Source organism: Hesperophylax consimilis, chromosome 20 (assembly GCF_061612785.1).
Source record: "Hesperophylax consimilis isolate HC1 chromosome 20, BYU_Hcon_1.0, whole genome shotgun sequence".
In the NCBI taxonomy this organism is placed as follows: Eukaryota; Metazoa; Arthropoda; class Insecta; order Trichoptera; family Limnephilidae; genus Hesperophylax; species Hesperophylax consimilis.
The window spans coordinates 13,575,099-13,591,651 of NC_142855.1; the positions used below are offsets into that span (position 1 = coordinate 13,575,099).

Here is a 16,553-nt window from a genome sequence, read left to right on the forward strand (position 1 = left end):
AGAAATTTGTTCTTAAAATTCATATGATGAACCTATAGCTACTGTTCTAATGTACAGCGGTCATATATATTGGTAAATGTGTTGGTAAAACTGTTTTATATGAAATCTTAGCAAGTAGGTATTATCTTGACTGTGATTTTGTATTAATTTAATGTACAATCAAATACACAAAATGATTTGTTGTGTCGCTTGGAAGGAATAGCAATCGTCAAATAATATGTTGCTTCTGTACATGTATGGCTTCTCTTTTCTATATAAGAGGGAAACGATTTCATCTATGATTCGTATTCTTTAATCACTAATCACTAAAGGTAGGAACTCAACTTCTCTTTCGCGTACTGTTACTGTGTATTAAACCATTTAACTATATAATAATAGCTTTAATTAAGAGTGATGTGGCGAAGTTTGTTATTTAATTTTACGCTTCTATTGTACAGATAAAATGGCACCCGAAAATGTAGACGTGAGCGGATTCTTTTCCAAGCATGAGTGGAAACTCATGAGAGAAGAGATCAGGCTCGGTGCAAAATGCATGTACGTGCTCTACGAACAAGGTAACTTGTTGCTTTTCTCTCTTTTTTTACTATTTTCCACACAGGAGCCCTTAGGGATATTATTTCCACATTTGGGGATGCTGTGAGACGGGTGGAGGGACTACCTCTTAGCCCTTACCACATCACATTACATGTTCTATACTATATAACTTAATTTTTGATCAATATTTCAGTATAAGATCAATGTTTGCAGTAACTAAGCTGAAACGGAGTGTAAATTCCACAATCTGTGACTAAAAGTGTGCCAAAAGTTATTTTCTGAATGTTTTTCCTATTGACAAACTAATTAGTATTAGTGATGGATGAAGAAAGGATTATGTCAACACTTGAGTCGGGCCATGTCAAGAGTCAGATTAATAAAAGGGTATGTATGAATGTGAATAAAGCAAGAAGTGTGTTCCAAGAGCAAGTTATTTGGCAGTCCGTCCTCTCTGCCTACCCCGGTGGAGAATTGGCGTGATGGTTAGTTTTTTTTATATGCCCATTGTGATATCTCCCATTTTACCTCAATCCTTTAACAACAACCCAGTCCCTAATAAAGTTCAGCAGGGTTGTCATTGGGTATGTGGCTATGTCTTCTGGTTCTACTGTATGTCTCCCCAGGTATCTGCGCCTAGTTCCCACCAGGGCAGGACATTGGCACCAAAGGTGAATTGGAGTCTCTTCATCCTCTTCATATTTCCTGCATCTGTTGGTGTTTTCCACTCCCAATATCTGCATGTGTCTCCTGAGATGGCAGTGTCCCGTTAGTAGTCCTACCAGTTCCCTCAGTGAGTTTCTGTCCATATCGAGTAGTTTCTTGGTTCGTCTAGGGTCTGGTCCTTTTATGAGTACTTTGGATTGTCTCATTCCCGGTGCCCTCTCGCATTCTTTGCGGTGCTGGGATTTGACCCACCTATCATATATGTAATTACTCCTACGGCCGACTCGGATCCAACAAGCGATGCTTTCGCCCCTTTCCTTGCTAGTCCGTCAGCGACGGTGAGTTAGTTAATTAATAAAATTAGTTTTGTATATCTCATAAGGTGATTCGTAAATGCTATATTTTTTATTCCGTTTGTTAATTTTATATATACAAATTTTGTATTGTGGTTTGTAATTTGACTTTCTTAGATGTTAGCTCTCAGCGACTTTGTGCATATTTATAATAAGCAGTATTTTCATTGTTTTTTTGTTGTAAAATTAGCATTTTCTCATTTAAATAGAAACATAATACTCATGCAATTATTATTTATAATGAGGTGAATTATTTATTTGGCATATTTCAATATATGTTATTTTTATAAGTATCATCATTTTTAAATACATCTGTTTGAAATTCACTTTTGTTTTCGCAAATGAATAAATACAAATGGTAGAAGTGGAAATTAACACACTTTACAGCATTCTATCAAACTTTTTGCTGATTGTTCTGTCATAAAGAGATTTTCGAAATAAGACTTACGACGGGTTGTTTCAGAGAATTTGAACAGTTCTGTGAAAGTTCTGTGAAAGTTCTTTTCAAGTTCTGTTATTATTTCAGTTCTGTTAAGAAACTGGCCTATAATGATATAATAACAGAAATTGTATAGAACATTCACAGAACCCAAACAGAACATAGAAATTTGATGAATTGTTTAAATCTATGAAACAACCCATCCTGAGTGATTTGGAAAAATATTGTTTTAATTTTTTTCAAGTTTATTTTGTAGAACTCCATTTTGATTTTTTGTTTTTCTTTTATATATTATTATTATTACATTTATAAAAAACAGTTAGTTATTACGAGTGACTGTTACGCGTAGCTGTTTTGCCTTCTGAAAGCGTTATCAAACTGTGCTAAAGCCACTTAGCGACGATATATTTATATTACTTCTACATAGGTACTTGTAATGAAAACAAATACACTGGGCGTCGATTCGAATTGATATCAATTGAAAATACATTTAACCTCTTGTAGGTCATTCTCTATCCAAACGTTGAAGAGGACACATGTGAATAATTAACAAGTACTTAAAATGGACACCACTGCTGACGAAGCCGCTAAAGTGGTGGCACTACTGCAATCAGGGATGCGACAGTGTGATGTTTGTTGCTCAGCAACTAAACAGATTTTCCAACGGCTTCACGAGACTGGAGGCGTAGATCAGGGCGACGATGCTGCACATCCGAAAGCGACGATTGCTTTATTCTCTCATATGAGGGTAGATTTCATTTTTACTATCACAGAAGTGTTTTTAGGGACATATGTTATAATTCGGAATGCGGGAACTTAATTTTAAAACCCATACCGACTCCCTCTTCTCTATCTTTAATTGTTTAATTGTTCACTACTCGTTCACTTTATCCACAGGAAAACTTGAAAAACCGGATTTTATCATTCGCTATGAGAAGTTCAAGGCCGATCTCGAAGCCAAGGAGCAAGGTATTATAATAAAAATATATAAAAAATAGATAAAATGCTGTATTTATAATAATTATACATGAAATTGTATTAAAATATGAACTTTTGTAGCCGCAAAGCTGAAGACACCGGAGTTCAGGGTACAACAGCAGAAGGCCCGAATGCGAATAAGACTAAAGAACAAGAAGGTCTGTTTTCTGTTCATTTACTAATTATGGGATGAATTTGCAGAAATTAAAACGTACCTAACATCATTTTGTTTTGTTTACTGTTAGCCGACCGATTTAAAAATGTTACACAACGTGGTGCATCGCCTTAAACGCCGATTCTAGGCCCGTTTCAGCTTTTGAATAAATTGTGATCAACAAAAAAGCAATAATGTTATGTTGTTGTGCTTGTCATCTGATCACAATACTGTCATGTTGTTGTGCTTGTCATCTGATCACAATACTGTTATGTTGTTGTGCTTGTCATCTGATCACAATACTGTTATGTTGTTGTGCTTGTCATCTGATCACAATACTGTTATGTTGTTGTGCTTGTCATCTGATCACAATACTGTTATGTTGTTGTGCTTGTCATCTGATCACAATACTGTTATGTTGTTGTGCTTGTCATCTGATCACAATACTGTTATGTTGTTGTGCTTGTCATCTGATCACAATACTGGTATGTTGTTGTGCTTGTCATCTGATCACAATACTGTTATGTTGTTGTGCTTGTCATCTGATCACAATACTGTTATGTTGTTGTGCTTGTCATCTGATCACAATACTGTCATGGTGTTGTGCTTGTCATCTGATCACAATACTGTCATGTTGTTGTGCTTGTCATCTGATCACAATACTGTCATGTTGTTGTGCTTGTCATCTGATCACAATACTGTCATGTTGTTGTGCTTGTCATCTGATCACAATACTGTCATGTTGTGCTTGTCATCTGATCACAATTTGGTAGAATGCTAAAATTTAAATGGTGCTAATTGTTTGATGACAATGTTGCCTACATTGGAATTTCTGTTGACCCCTGATGCAACTCGGTCACTGTGCTAAGTCTGTCTAGTCTGTTTTAAAATCTATGTACACTGTTCATTGAAGTCCCTGTTAAATTCCTTTTCTTATGTGCAAATAAGTTCCTTTCACTCTATTAATGTTGTCTTTCCTGAAATGAGTTTTTTTAAAACTCACTGGGAATAATTTAGTATAAATATTATTGTTAGAATTTTGTAATGTATTAAGTGTCACTAATTTTATGTCAAGAATTTGCAGAAAAGAGATAATCAATTGTATTGAATTTTTGCAGGAAGATGGTATGGAGCAATGTTTGAAAGGTTTTACACAATTGGAAATAGATGCGTAAGTATTGAGAATTATTTGTTTATATGAATACCGCAAAAGAGACCCGACTGCTCCTAACCGTCTGGAGCCAGTAAGACAATGGCGTCCCCAATTGGGGTGTGTTGTGGGGCTAAAGGCAGTGGGAGAGGAAAGTAGGTGGGCAAGTACCTGACTACTCAGATCTCTTCACCAAACACAGATAAAGCCATTTAAAGTAACGTGGCTGTTGAGATCGCGTTTGGATCCCACCCAAGCGTAGTGTGTTCAATTCCTCGGCTGGCTAAGTCCTCCATCACAACACAAACAACATTTTCCGTTTACTCTGATGATAGTAGGAGATTTTCAAATATTGTCAGGTTATTTGTAACCCGGGAATGTTTGTCTTTCTAAGATATATTTGTTACCCACCTTGCAGATCCGCTCGGAGGAAGGCGTTGATGGATAAGGTGGTGCGAGCGTTGGAGGAGGATTTAGATACTGGACATGACAGCGAGCCTGGTGAGTAACGACTACAAGTGATATGGGAACTTGCTGTACCACGACCATAAGTGAATTGAACAGTATAAGTATTAGTACCAACTTTACGGTAGATAGACATGTCAGATATCGAGCGTAAGGTTAACATGCACAGATATTAGAAAAAATGGAGATGTTCTTTGAAACGTATCGTTCACCCATACTGCTGCAAATCGCATCTATATGCACTTTGTTTATACTTACACACCATTAACTTTGATAATCCGTGCTCTTCTATTATCTTTGGTTTGGTTTAGATGATGCAATGTGAAGTAATGCAAAATCATGTGTTTTTGATTTGAACATTTTATCTCTTAGAAATATTAAATATCCTTTAGTTGTTTAAATACTTCGAATAGAACACATCTTGGCCTTTAAAATAATCAAGCATTTTTTAATCTAAAAAGCCAAGAAATAAATAAAATGTCAGGCCTATAAAAACTGCTTTAAATTGCAAAATATCCTTCTTACGAACCCTTTTTCGAGTACGGATTTATTGTATAATGTGGAAAATTCAGTTTCAACCTTATCGCCATCTGCGTAAGGAATGTTATTGTTAGTGATCCAATTCCGAACGCTATACGATGCTGAATGTAATCTGTTGTATGCTTCCAGTGTACATCAAGATTTCCTGTCTTAACAGAAAAAGGCAGTATGTTTGATAGATTCCCTGTCTTAACAGAAACAGGCAATCCATTTGATAGATTCCCTGTCTTAACAGAAACAGGCAGTCCGTTTGATAGATTCCCTGTCTTAACAGAAACAGGCAGTCGGTTTGATAGATTCCCTGTCTTAACAGAAACAGGCAGTCCGTTTGATAGATTCCCTGTCTTAACAGAAACAGGCAGTCGGTTTGATAGATTTCCTGTCTTAACAGAAATAGGCACTCCGTTTGATAGATTCCCAGTCTTAACAGAAACAGGCAATCCATTTGATAGATTCCCTGTCTAAACAGAAACAGGCAGTCCGTTTGATAGATTCCCTGTCTTAACAGAAAGAGGTGGGAATGCTGTCCTTGTTCTACCGGCATTTCAATAAAATTTATTTCGAGGAAATAGTTTTATCGATCCCTTCGTCGGTTGACATTTGTCACATTCGAAAGGGTCGCTTCTACGATTTATTCTTGTTGAATGATTTGCCGGCTTCTGTGTTTCTTTCTTCCTACAACCTGGGTCTCATCGAGACCCAAGACTCCTTATTTTCCTCAATAGATACTCCACACAGCTTCCCCAAAGATGGCAGACCTTGAGGGAAATTATTTCTCTCAGGGCCTTCTGTGTGGAGTTTTTTTTTTACTTATTTTATTAACTACTTATGTAGTGTGTTTACCGAGTTTGTTAAGTACTTGTTGTAGGGTGTACTGAATGTGTTAACTAATTGTGTAAGCTGTCTACTTGTTGTGTAGGGTGTGACGAGTGCTCAAGATGCTTCCTGACATTCTGCCCGCTGCACGGCCCACTGCTGGTTATTCCAGACGACAAGACGGGGACCGCGGAGCTGGGCTGTCCCACGCACGTGACGCTGAGGCCCTCGGGGATCCCGGGAGCGGGGCGCGGAGCCTGGGCAGCGGAGGACCTGCCAGCAGGCCTGCGCTTCGGTCCCTACAAAGGCCAAATCTCCAAAAAGCCCAACCCGAACAGCCAATACTTGTGGCAGGTACTTATGACCAACTAACTATCGACTTAATATTATTAATAAACATTCATAGATGGCGCCTACTGTAATTATTTTAGAAAAAAAAACATTTTGCAAGTTCTGCTAAAATATCAATATGCATAGTTTGTTTGTGCCTGTACAGACGGAATATGCATAAATACTGTGCGTGTGTGTTCTTGAGTGCCACAAAAAGTTGATATAATGCATTGTCATCGACAATGAATCTATCTGCCAAGTTTCAACTCAATCGGATGTCGGAAAGTGGGTTAATTTCTTCTTCCAAGATTCCACTTCATTCACACATATTCAATCGAGAAAACCGAAACGAAATTCAAATAATATTTGCCTCAGGACATCGCCTTTACATCTTGAATATTATACTAAAAATTAACATTTATTGCGTACGTCAAACTTTTAAACAAAACAAATACACGTTTCGAATAAAGATTATGTTATTTTGGTGCGTACTTTATCGCTTGTCTGATTTGTATACATAACTCTATTAATGGAAGACTGATCAAGGCTGTCTGGCTTGTCAACTTATACTCGGGACAGAAGAAGTCAGTGAATATGGCCATATCTGGAGATAAGGCTGCCTGGAAACTGATTCCGTAAGAGAGCCATTGAATTACAAGCTGTGTGTTCAGTTGTACGGGTAGTTTTTCAAAAAATTTTGGTTGTCTTTCACAAATTCACAAATTTCGGTAGATTTCTTCGAATATCTGTGACGAATTACTATGAGATTTACTATAAGTTATCCCTATTAAAATGAATTATAATTTAATTCTTGTCTGCAGATACACCATACCAAACGCGGCGTAGAATATGTTGATGGACAAAACCTCTCCAGCGCCAACTGGATGCGGTTTGTTAACTGCTGTCGTAATGCTGAGGAACAGAATCTGCTGGCGTACCAGTATAAGGGAAGCATTTACTACCGGTCAGTGAGCACTCGATACATTGCAGACCTTATTATGTATTACTAGCGGACCCCGCATCGCTTCGCTATTGCTATCGGGCATCTCCCACTTCTTCCACCATTCAATAATATATACCACAACGTTACTGTTAAAAAGCTACATCATATAGACTTTAATTCGACTCTGTATTTCATTCCAGTGCAGAGATATTGCGCTAAGTATTCCTCGGACGGGACTTCTGCCATTAAAACCACTCTCTAAACACTCCTAGCACTAATAAGAACAAATTTTAAAATTATCGGACAAATATTTTTCATAAAGAGTTTAAGATTGTGAAAAAATAGGGTGGAATACTTTTTTTTCATAAGAACATATTTCGTTTGTCATTGGGTATAATTAACGTTTTTCGGCTCAGCTTAATTTTTAGAGCACCTCAAGATCTACACGACGACGCACAAATAACTCATGTAATCCTTTTCGTTGCAGAGTTGCGTTAATTTTTTGGTCGTGCAGAGTGAATTTCGATGCTCTTTTCTGACCCATCTCCCTGCTCGATGACGAAAGCTCACTAACAAGCAACGGATTGTATATTTTTAGAATATGTACATCACTTGGCGCCACAACCCTTTGGCCACGAAATGTATTTTAATATTTGGTGACAGCAAAAGCGTTTCATGCTGGTGGGACCTTAGGATGGATTTCACGTTAAAAGGCAATCCCAAATATAAACACTGTACGCATTTCCCAAAGGGTACAATATGATTGTCATTCAATAAGTGCTGGGCTGGGTGTCCACAGTCAAACAAGTTCTCGCCGCGCGCGGTCAGATCAAACTAGTTTGAATTCCCCGCAACCGCATGATCCGAGAGTAGCTTAAACCATATTCGTCTCATAGAATGAAACATGTCCTTAAGGATACGTTGGCATTCAAGAGGTACGTCAAAGCATCACTCAAACACTTTTTTCTATTAGGGTAAGGTGGGGGAATGGCGGTCACTTAAGCGAAAAACGACATAATTCTTTTATTAAAGAACTTTGTGTAAAAGTAATTAAACTTTCATATAGCTAAAATAGTACACTTTATGTTTACTATGTTGTAAATAACCCAGCTTAAGTAGTTTAATTATATATTAGTTATATAGTTTAAACCTTTCATTGACTGGTATTGCCCGCACTTTGCGGGAAATGGCAGTCACCATGACGGGTAATAACAGTCGCTCAAAATCAGTAGAGCTTTGCATTAAACAAAACTAATAATGACTGGAAATCAGTAAAACAATGTTTTAAATGTAACACAATGTTTTTATTACAAAGATTTACCAAAGTTTTTATTTAAAAAGCTATACCTAAATCAAGGCGTTTTAGAACTTTATTTCTACGCACACAAGAATCGCATTCGTATTTGTCAGGAGAATCGGTTCCGGTGCATTCTTTGTGTGCCCACTTTCCACAACCTCGACATCTGAACCAAATTTCATTTTTCCCAAATTCTTTGCAAACGGAACATATTTCTTGCTCACTATCATCTATACTTTCAAGGTTCTCTTCATCTGACGAGTCTGGCATTGACTTTTTCTTCTTAGAAGCCAAAACTTCTTCATCTGAAGAAAAATATTCTGAATCGATCCTTGATTTCTTACTGGTCTTAAGCTGTCTTCGTTTGGTGGTGGTGTTTGTCTTTTTCTTATCAGTTTTCTTGTCAGTTTTCTTGTCCGTTTTCTTGTCAGTTTTCTTGTCAATCTTCTTGCTATCTTTTGACAACTGCTCTTGTCTTTTTCTTTCTTTGTTTTCTAAGTCTGCTTTCAGGGGTGTTGCTGTTAAGATAGCAGAGTGTTGTTTGGTATTTGCACGTTTTATGGCTTGAGTTGTCAAAAGTGACAACGGAGACAATACGGCGTTCTGTATTTTGGCGCTCGCTCCTGGCAAATTATTGTCCTCGGGAGTATTCAGTAATTGGGCGCTTGTTTCTGGCAAGTTATTGGCCTCAGGAGTAATCTGTACTTGGGCACTGAGTCCTGGCAAATTATTGGCCTCAAGCGGAAAGGTAAAAGATGTTCCTTGATCATGGTCCAAAGGGTTAGCTGTGGAATCATTCATCACAGTAACAGTGTCGTTTTGGAAATCTAATAGATAGTCTGAGGCCATGAAATCTTTTTCTCCAAAAACGGCAGGATCGATAGGCATAATTCCACTCCCCTTAAATCCAGAAACTCCTTTCTGAATTGTAGCCGTGTCGCAGTAGGCTTTGTTGAATATAGAAGCCACATCATATAAATTAGCCCTATATTTTCATATGAGGGAATGCCGGTCGGTGACTGCCATTACCCACTTCGAGTAACTGGCATTACCCCAAAACAAAAGAAATGTTTTCTTTGACATTTACTAAAAATCTAAATAAGCTATCAAAAATCAAACCGGCACATCAAAAGTGATAACAAATTTGTTATAATTGGTGATAAAAGCAAATCCAGCCGTAAATAATATACTTAAGCTTACCTTTGATTGAAAATTCCAATTTTTAACAACAAAACACTCCGAAACATGAACGACGCACTGCCATACTGACGTGCGATTCAAGATGGCCGCGGCCATGTAAATTAGTTGTCCCCAGTGAAGACTAGATGGTGGTAAAGGTATCATTTTTTAATTAATTCAGGAACTTGGTATTCCACAGTGACCGGCATTTCCCGCTGACCGGCATTCCCCCACCTTACTAAGTATTAATAGTATATATAGTATTGAATAGGACTGCCCCATTTGCTTCTGCACAAGGCTGGCTCTGGGTATCAGTATATATTCTATTTCTGATCTCCATATGTTTTTATCCAACTTTTTATTTAAGAGGAAGCTACAAGCCAAACTGTGTGTATTCTTGGTATACCTTAAATTGTAGGTAATAGGCATTAGAATCGCTTGACAAACGGAGTCTAGAAACGTTCGATTTCAAGCACAAAACTGGTTTTCATATATTTTGTAAATAATTTTATAAGAAAGCAAAAAAGTTAATCAAGTGAAACTGTCACAGATAATCTTAGCTATAATACTGTATTTTTTTTAAGTTCTTTCCATTACGCATTCACACATTTTTTAGTCGTTTACATTTATATTTTTTATTGAGTAATTTATATTTTTATTTGTATTCCACTCAAGCAAAACGATAGGAAAACCTTCAATTTATCTAAAGCATATTTTTTTGTATTCATAATATACACCAATTCGTTATAAAAATTAATCAAAATAGTGATTTAGCATTAAGCTTCGCCTTAAGGGTAAAGATTTCGTCAGTGTAGTTCTTACAGGGACTTTCAGTATAATTTTCATTATGGCTTTTCGTTTTTAATTAGTGGTTTTTAGAATATTTTCATTTGCCCTGCCCTATCAGATAATACCTAATTCTAACAGTGATTGGCAAAGAACCACGTAGATCTTTATTAATGAAGACATTCCTGACGTTTAAAAAAAAAACATTCCCATAACTCCGAGCAAAATGATTTTATAATATTGTCTGTTTGGAAGCGCATTGGCAAACTGTGGGAACAGTCAGTATACAGTTTAAACTATGGACTGGATCGTGCTTGTTTTTAGCTGACTCTTCCGGCCCTTGTAAGGATTTTTGCTGAGGCATCAACAACTTTTACCGATGACTCCATTGTCTTGCTTTTTGCTGACTGCACAAAGACATTGTGTAGTGTTTGTGGACACAGCCTAATATCACATCACCATCAATAATTAATTAATTTATGTTTCCCCGTAATACAATTCTGTCGTTGCTTCATTCACATCATTTGTGGTATTCTGACTCTTGTCATCGGTCCCCACTCTAGTATTTAATTTTCTTGATTGTGCCAAGTCTTCTTCGGACGTACTCGACTTTTTCTGCCATTCACTTCCACGTCATATATTACACTCTTTTCTTTGAGCGTTCGTTGTAAATATAAAGTGTGTCTAGTAACTAACTAACTAACCATCTCGACTTTTCTCCGCAGGGGTAGGTTAGGTAATAGAGGACGGACCGCCAAACAACTCTGTCTTGACACACACTCCTTGCCTCATTCACATTCATACATACTCTTCTATTATTCCGACTCTTGACATGGCCTGACCCAAGTATTTGATTCACTTGATCGTGCCATATCTTCCTTAGGCATCCCCGACTTTTGCTATTCAATTTGCTATCTTATATTCTCCTTACATTCCTTTCTTAGCTTATTTGCTCATACATGCCCAAACCATCTAAGCGTCCCTTCCTTAATCTTACTCATTATACTTACATCAGCCTTTCTTTGCTAATCTCCACATTTCTCACACAATCGAAAATGGTTTTAGCACACATACACCTCAGGGATCTCATTTCTACAGCATTCAGTCTACTTTCATCCTTCCTCTGCCAGTTCCATGCTCGCTGCAATACATCAGAGTAGGTACCAGCACTCCATTGTGGACTGCTAGCTTCGCTTCTTTGGATAGTTTTTTGTTAGCGCCAACTGCGTTCAGTCCTCAATGGTGTTACCTGCATTTACCCTTCTTTCAATATCTCTGTCAGCCTTCCCATCTCTCTAGAACATACTTCCTAAATACACAAACTCATCCACCTGCTCCAAGTATTCCTCATTCACAACTATATTGCACACTGTTTTCGTACTCTCTCTTTCAAACACCATGACTTTAGACTTACTTACATTCATCATTAACTCATTCTTCATACCTACTTCGTTCATCCTAAACACGAGAGACTGTAGATCTTCCATACTGTTAGCAATCAGCACCGCATCATCAGCATACAACATGCAATAAACTTTCAGGTAAAAAAGGTGATTTTTTTGTAAGGAAAACTTCTTCTATGGAAAATTAATTTTTTCAAGTTTTATAAAGGTCAATTCTTAAGGAAGTTGAATAGAACTTTCACGAAACTTAAGATTAAATTTGATGTATTGTTAAAATTCTGTGAAACAACTGGCCCTTTATAATCACTTCCTATAAACGACACTCCCCGTAAGAGTATTAAGTTATAAAAGTATAACATCACAACTGACATTCTACAAATAATTCAACACTACTCACACACTAACAGTAAACCAGTTTTTAATTCCGACATACACCAGCACAAAACACGATCACAAAATCAATTACACTTATCGTCATCTACTTACACGACTAAATTTGGAATTAAATCCTTACAATACATTGCACAGAAGCAATATAACGAACAAAAAACATTGGCAAAAGCTCTTAAAAGCTATTTCCTCAGCAGTTTTATTAATGACTGACACATTCTTTCTTTTGAACTCCAAAATAACTTCTGCGTTTATTTATTTGAATGTATTTATGTTGTCTTGTCTTTAATCTAATTTTGTCTTTCCCGAAATGAGTTTTGTAAACTCACTGGGAATAATACATTATAAATTTGTTATCATTTTGTAATGTATTATCTTGTAATAAATAAAATAAACATTAAAAAATAAGTTCATGTCCACGTTGCATTTCAGGACAGTAAAGAATATCAATGTCAACACCGAGCTATTGGTCTGGTATGGGCCGCAGGTTGCCAAGCTTCTAAACATTGACGTCAAGGCGTACTACGCAGCGTTCCGTACTTCGCCTCAAGATCAGTCGTCATCAAGCACGGGTAAAATTAGCGTATTCCATCAGTATTTAATCTCGTTGAATTAAATGTATCAAAGATGCAATCTTCCCAAAAAGCCTTCCATTTATATGCTTGGTATAACTCTAAGTAGCCAGTTCAGGTATCTATCGAAGCCATAGTCAAGTTAGCCTCTCAATAGCTGAGCGTACTGTACAGAGCCCGCAGATACTGCAGACAGTACACAAATGCTGACCCTGTAAAAATCGCAAGTGCACCCCACTGTTGAAATTTGCATCCACCTCTGGCCAGGGCCCCAAAATACTTTCAGAAACAGGTGGTCCGTTTGATAAATACCCCTGTCTTAACAAAACAGATTGCATTGATCTTTAGAGCACAGGCGGCAGATAGAAATTCTGTCATTTTCCTACCGGTATCTCAATGGAAGATTGTAGTATAGTCGGGAAAAACACCAAAATCGTACTAAGAATCATCAGGTCTGAAGCGAAATCAATATCAAAATATCATTCCTACGGGCACAAATGCAAGACTTGGGTTTGAACTTTGAGAGTCGTTTTCTCAGGCTCTATGGCACCGAACAGAATGAAATTTTGGAATCGTATTAAATTTGAACACAATATTTATCACATGGAAACGGATCGTTTCTATGACTCGTTCTTGAATTCAGCAGCTAATTTTAAGTTTTTGGAATACGCTTTGGAGGGTGTGTGTTATCGCCAATTTAAGTGGATTGTAGGCTGGATGATTCTGCAGCTCTCCAATCCGCAGAATCCAAGGTTGCTTGGTTACTCTCCGTGTGTAAAATCAGAATTTGAATATTTTAAATTTAGTTTTATTTTTACAAACTCACGATACAATAATTTATGAACAAAAGCAGAGCGCGTACGTTAGAGGAGTTTTTTCATGTGCACGTGAACCAAAATTGAAATTGGTTATTTGGGATGTCTTACTCCAATAAATGAAATTACTTATCTCTAAAGATGATGCCATGTTTTTGTGACAAGCAAAAGGTTCCATGTATGCTATACAACTATTTAACGAAGTGATTTCTCGACAGCAACCAGTTCTCACCCAGAAGAAGCCCAGCCTGCAGCAACGCCATCTGAAGTACCGTCCACCAGTAAAACTTCGGAAGCATTCATCTTCAAGACTCCCCTTCCAAAAGACAAACCATATATGTGTCAAGTGTGCAACCATTGCTTTCCTCGCCAAAGCTCTTTAAAGAAACACAGCCTCATACACTCAGGCGAGAAACCATTCTCTTGTGACGTCTGCTCGTATTCATGTATACGTGCTTCTGATTTAAAACGACACAAACTGATTCACTCGGAAGTAAAATTGTTTTCCTGCGATCTTTGCCAAAGGTCATTTAATCAATCGAGCTATTTAAGCAAGCATCGCAGGAGGAACCATAAACTGTAAAGTCTGTCAGACTGGGTATAGAAATACGCAATCACTTCACACATCACCCATTCGGGAGACGCTCTCCCTCACTGTTGGATGAAAAGATATCCCACATATTCAAATGTAACATTGTCATTAAATGGCTCTATTTTGGATTTTTTAAAATATTTTAAACGTCTCCATTATTCGTTAAACGTCGATGCAAGGTCCGTTTAAGCTTTTGAACAAATTGTGATCACCAGAAAAGCACAAATGTTGCTACAAGCACAAGCAAGCTGTTATGCTTGTCAGCTTATTACAATTTGATAAAAAGCAAAAACGGACGTATAATCAGCGTTTAACTCTAAAACCAAAAACTAAAGCCAATTGGCCATTGATGACAATTTTTATATTTAATTTTTTTTATTTTGGTACAATATTTTTTACATTTCAAAATTATCCAGTAATGTTGGCCTCACTGGGTGGCTTACCCGTGCTGAGGCCTTCATTTTATAAAATAAAAATATAATCTACATAATACATTTAAAGAGAAAATAATACATTTAAAATATAATCTTGTGTGTTTATATTGGTTTTGTGTGTTACGTGTGAATTTTTTTATTTTATGCTACGAAATTTTGATAAATTGTCTTTTTTGTTCTTTAATCCATTTTGTAATTTTGTGTGTGAATTTATGTTTGTTTTCCTCAATTTTAATTTCAAGTTTTACACTGTTGAATGCTTTTATAGCATGGTATTGGTAGTGTCTTTGTCCAAAGCTTGAATTTACTGTCGGAGTTTTTATGTTTTCTACGTACGCTTGTCTAACCGGTCTGTTAGTGATATTTTGTGTATGTTGAAATTTTTTTTTTGTCAAAAATGTAGTTTAGTAGTGTTTTAACGTATAATTGGCGTATATCTAGTACGTCACAGCTGTTGAATATTTGATCTGTATCACAGTCAGTCTATGTTTTTTTAGTATTACCTTTAAGATCGTTTTCTGTGCGATTTCTATGTAATTGATAGCCGAGTTTGTTGCTCCTCCCCAAGCAATAATTCCATATTCTATTATTGATTGGCAAAGTGCCAAATATATTTTACATTTGATTTTTTGTGAAATGCTCCAAACTTCTCATGCAACCGCAATGGAGACACTTCAATAGAATGTCATACGTTAAGTGATTGCGTATTTTATTAATTAGTAATTCTTTAATTGAAATGTGTATTTCTTTTTTTAAACGAATGACAGATGTCAGTGTTTCAAGTTTACTAACATTCGAAAGGTAAATTTGTTATTTTTAAAGGAAATGATCTCAGGCATATGTGGCACTGATCAATGACTGAAGGAGAATCAATGGATCACAATGTATGGGAGCCTGATCTACCCCTCGTTACCACTGGTCATTAGTGATATGGAGGGGTAGGTCGGGGTATGGTAAGTAGTTATAGTGGGTATAAGATCATTCTTGTATGAAAGTGAATTTAAAACCACTTTGAAGACAGTACAGGAGAGGCGTATTTATCTAACCCAGTAAAAGTACCGGCCATTTTCATGCGGTACTTTGTACTTGTGACACATCTCCAAAATACTCACAAGTATTTTATACATGGACTAAGTATTTATTACTTTCTGTCCCCAGTTCCCAGATAGGTATAAAATACTTGTGAGTATTTTATAACCGGTACGTTTAACTGGTATTTTTAAACAGGTATTTTTAGTTTATATTTTTAGCAGGTATTTTTTAATAGATAATTTTTATAGGTATGTTTCGTACCCTTAGTCACTTTTCCTAGTAACGAAAAAAAGCAGAATTAATTTAAAAATAATACCGCCTATTTTAGCCCTCTCGCCCAAATTTGACGACTGTATGATAAGATAAAGTGTGCTGAAGTAGACATTTTTTGTCCATAATTTCTACAGATTCAGAAAAAATGTCCTGGTGGTCTATCACGAATGATCGATAAAGCTCTTTGTCAATACGATAATGACAAAATACATCATCTATGGTCAGTTAGCGATATTTGCACGGTTTACGAGCACAAACATACGCAGACAAAAGCTGCTGCTTTTAGCGCAGCCTCCAAAGTGTCAGATAAGCTCTGGACATCAATATGCACTACTTTTTGGATAATGTTGTTTGTTGTACAAAATTACTATCATATTAATGAATGGATGTGAACTAAGATCGTAGAAATTGTATA

The 16,553-nt window shown here is 36.7% G+C and overlaps 1 protein-coding gene across 1 annotated transcript; it reads left to right on the forward strand.

Annotated features, from left to right (window-relative positions):
• The first annotated feature begins 406 nt into the window (after positions 1–406).
• Positions 407–16,002, forward strand: LOC149414123 (uncharacterized). Its single transcript, XM_089644105.1, has 10 exons — positions 407–554; positions 2,887–2,958; positions 3,049–3,125; positions 4,240–4,292; positions 4,690–4,772; positions 6,196–6,446; positions 7,244–7,386; positions 12,853–12,992; positions 14,026–14,214; positions 15,992–16,002. The coding sequence occupies exons 1-10, from the start codon at positions 443–445 to the stop codon at positions 16,000–16,002; spliced, it is 1,131 nt and encodes a 376-aa protein (XP_089500231.1). The 5' UTR covers positions 407–442.
• The last annotated feature ends 551 nt before the right edge of the window (positions 16,003–16,553 follow it).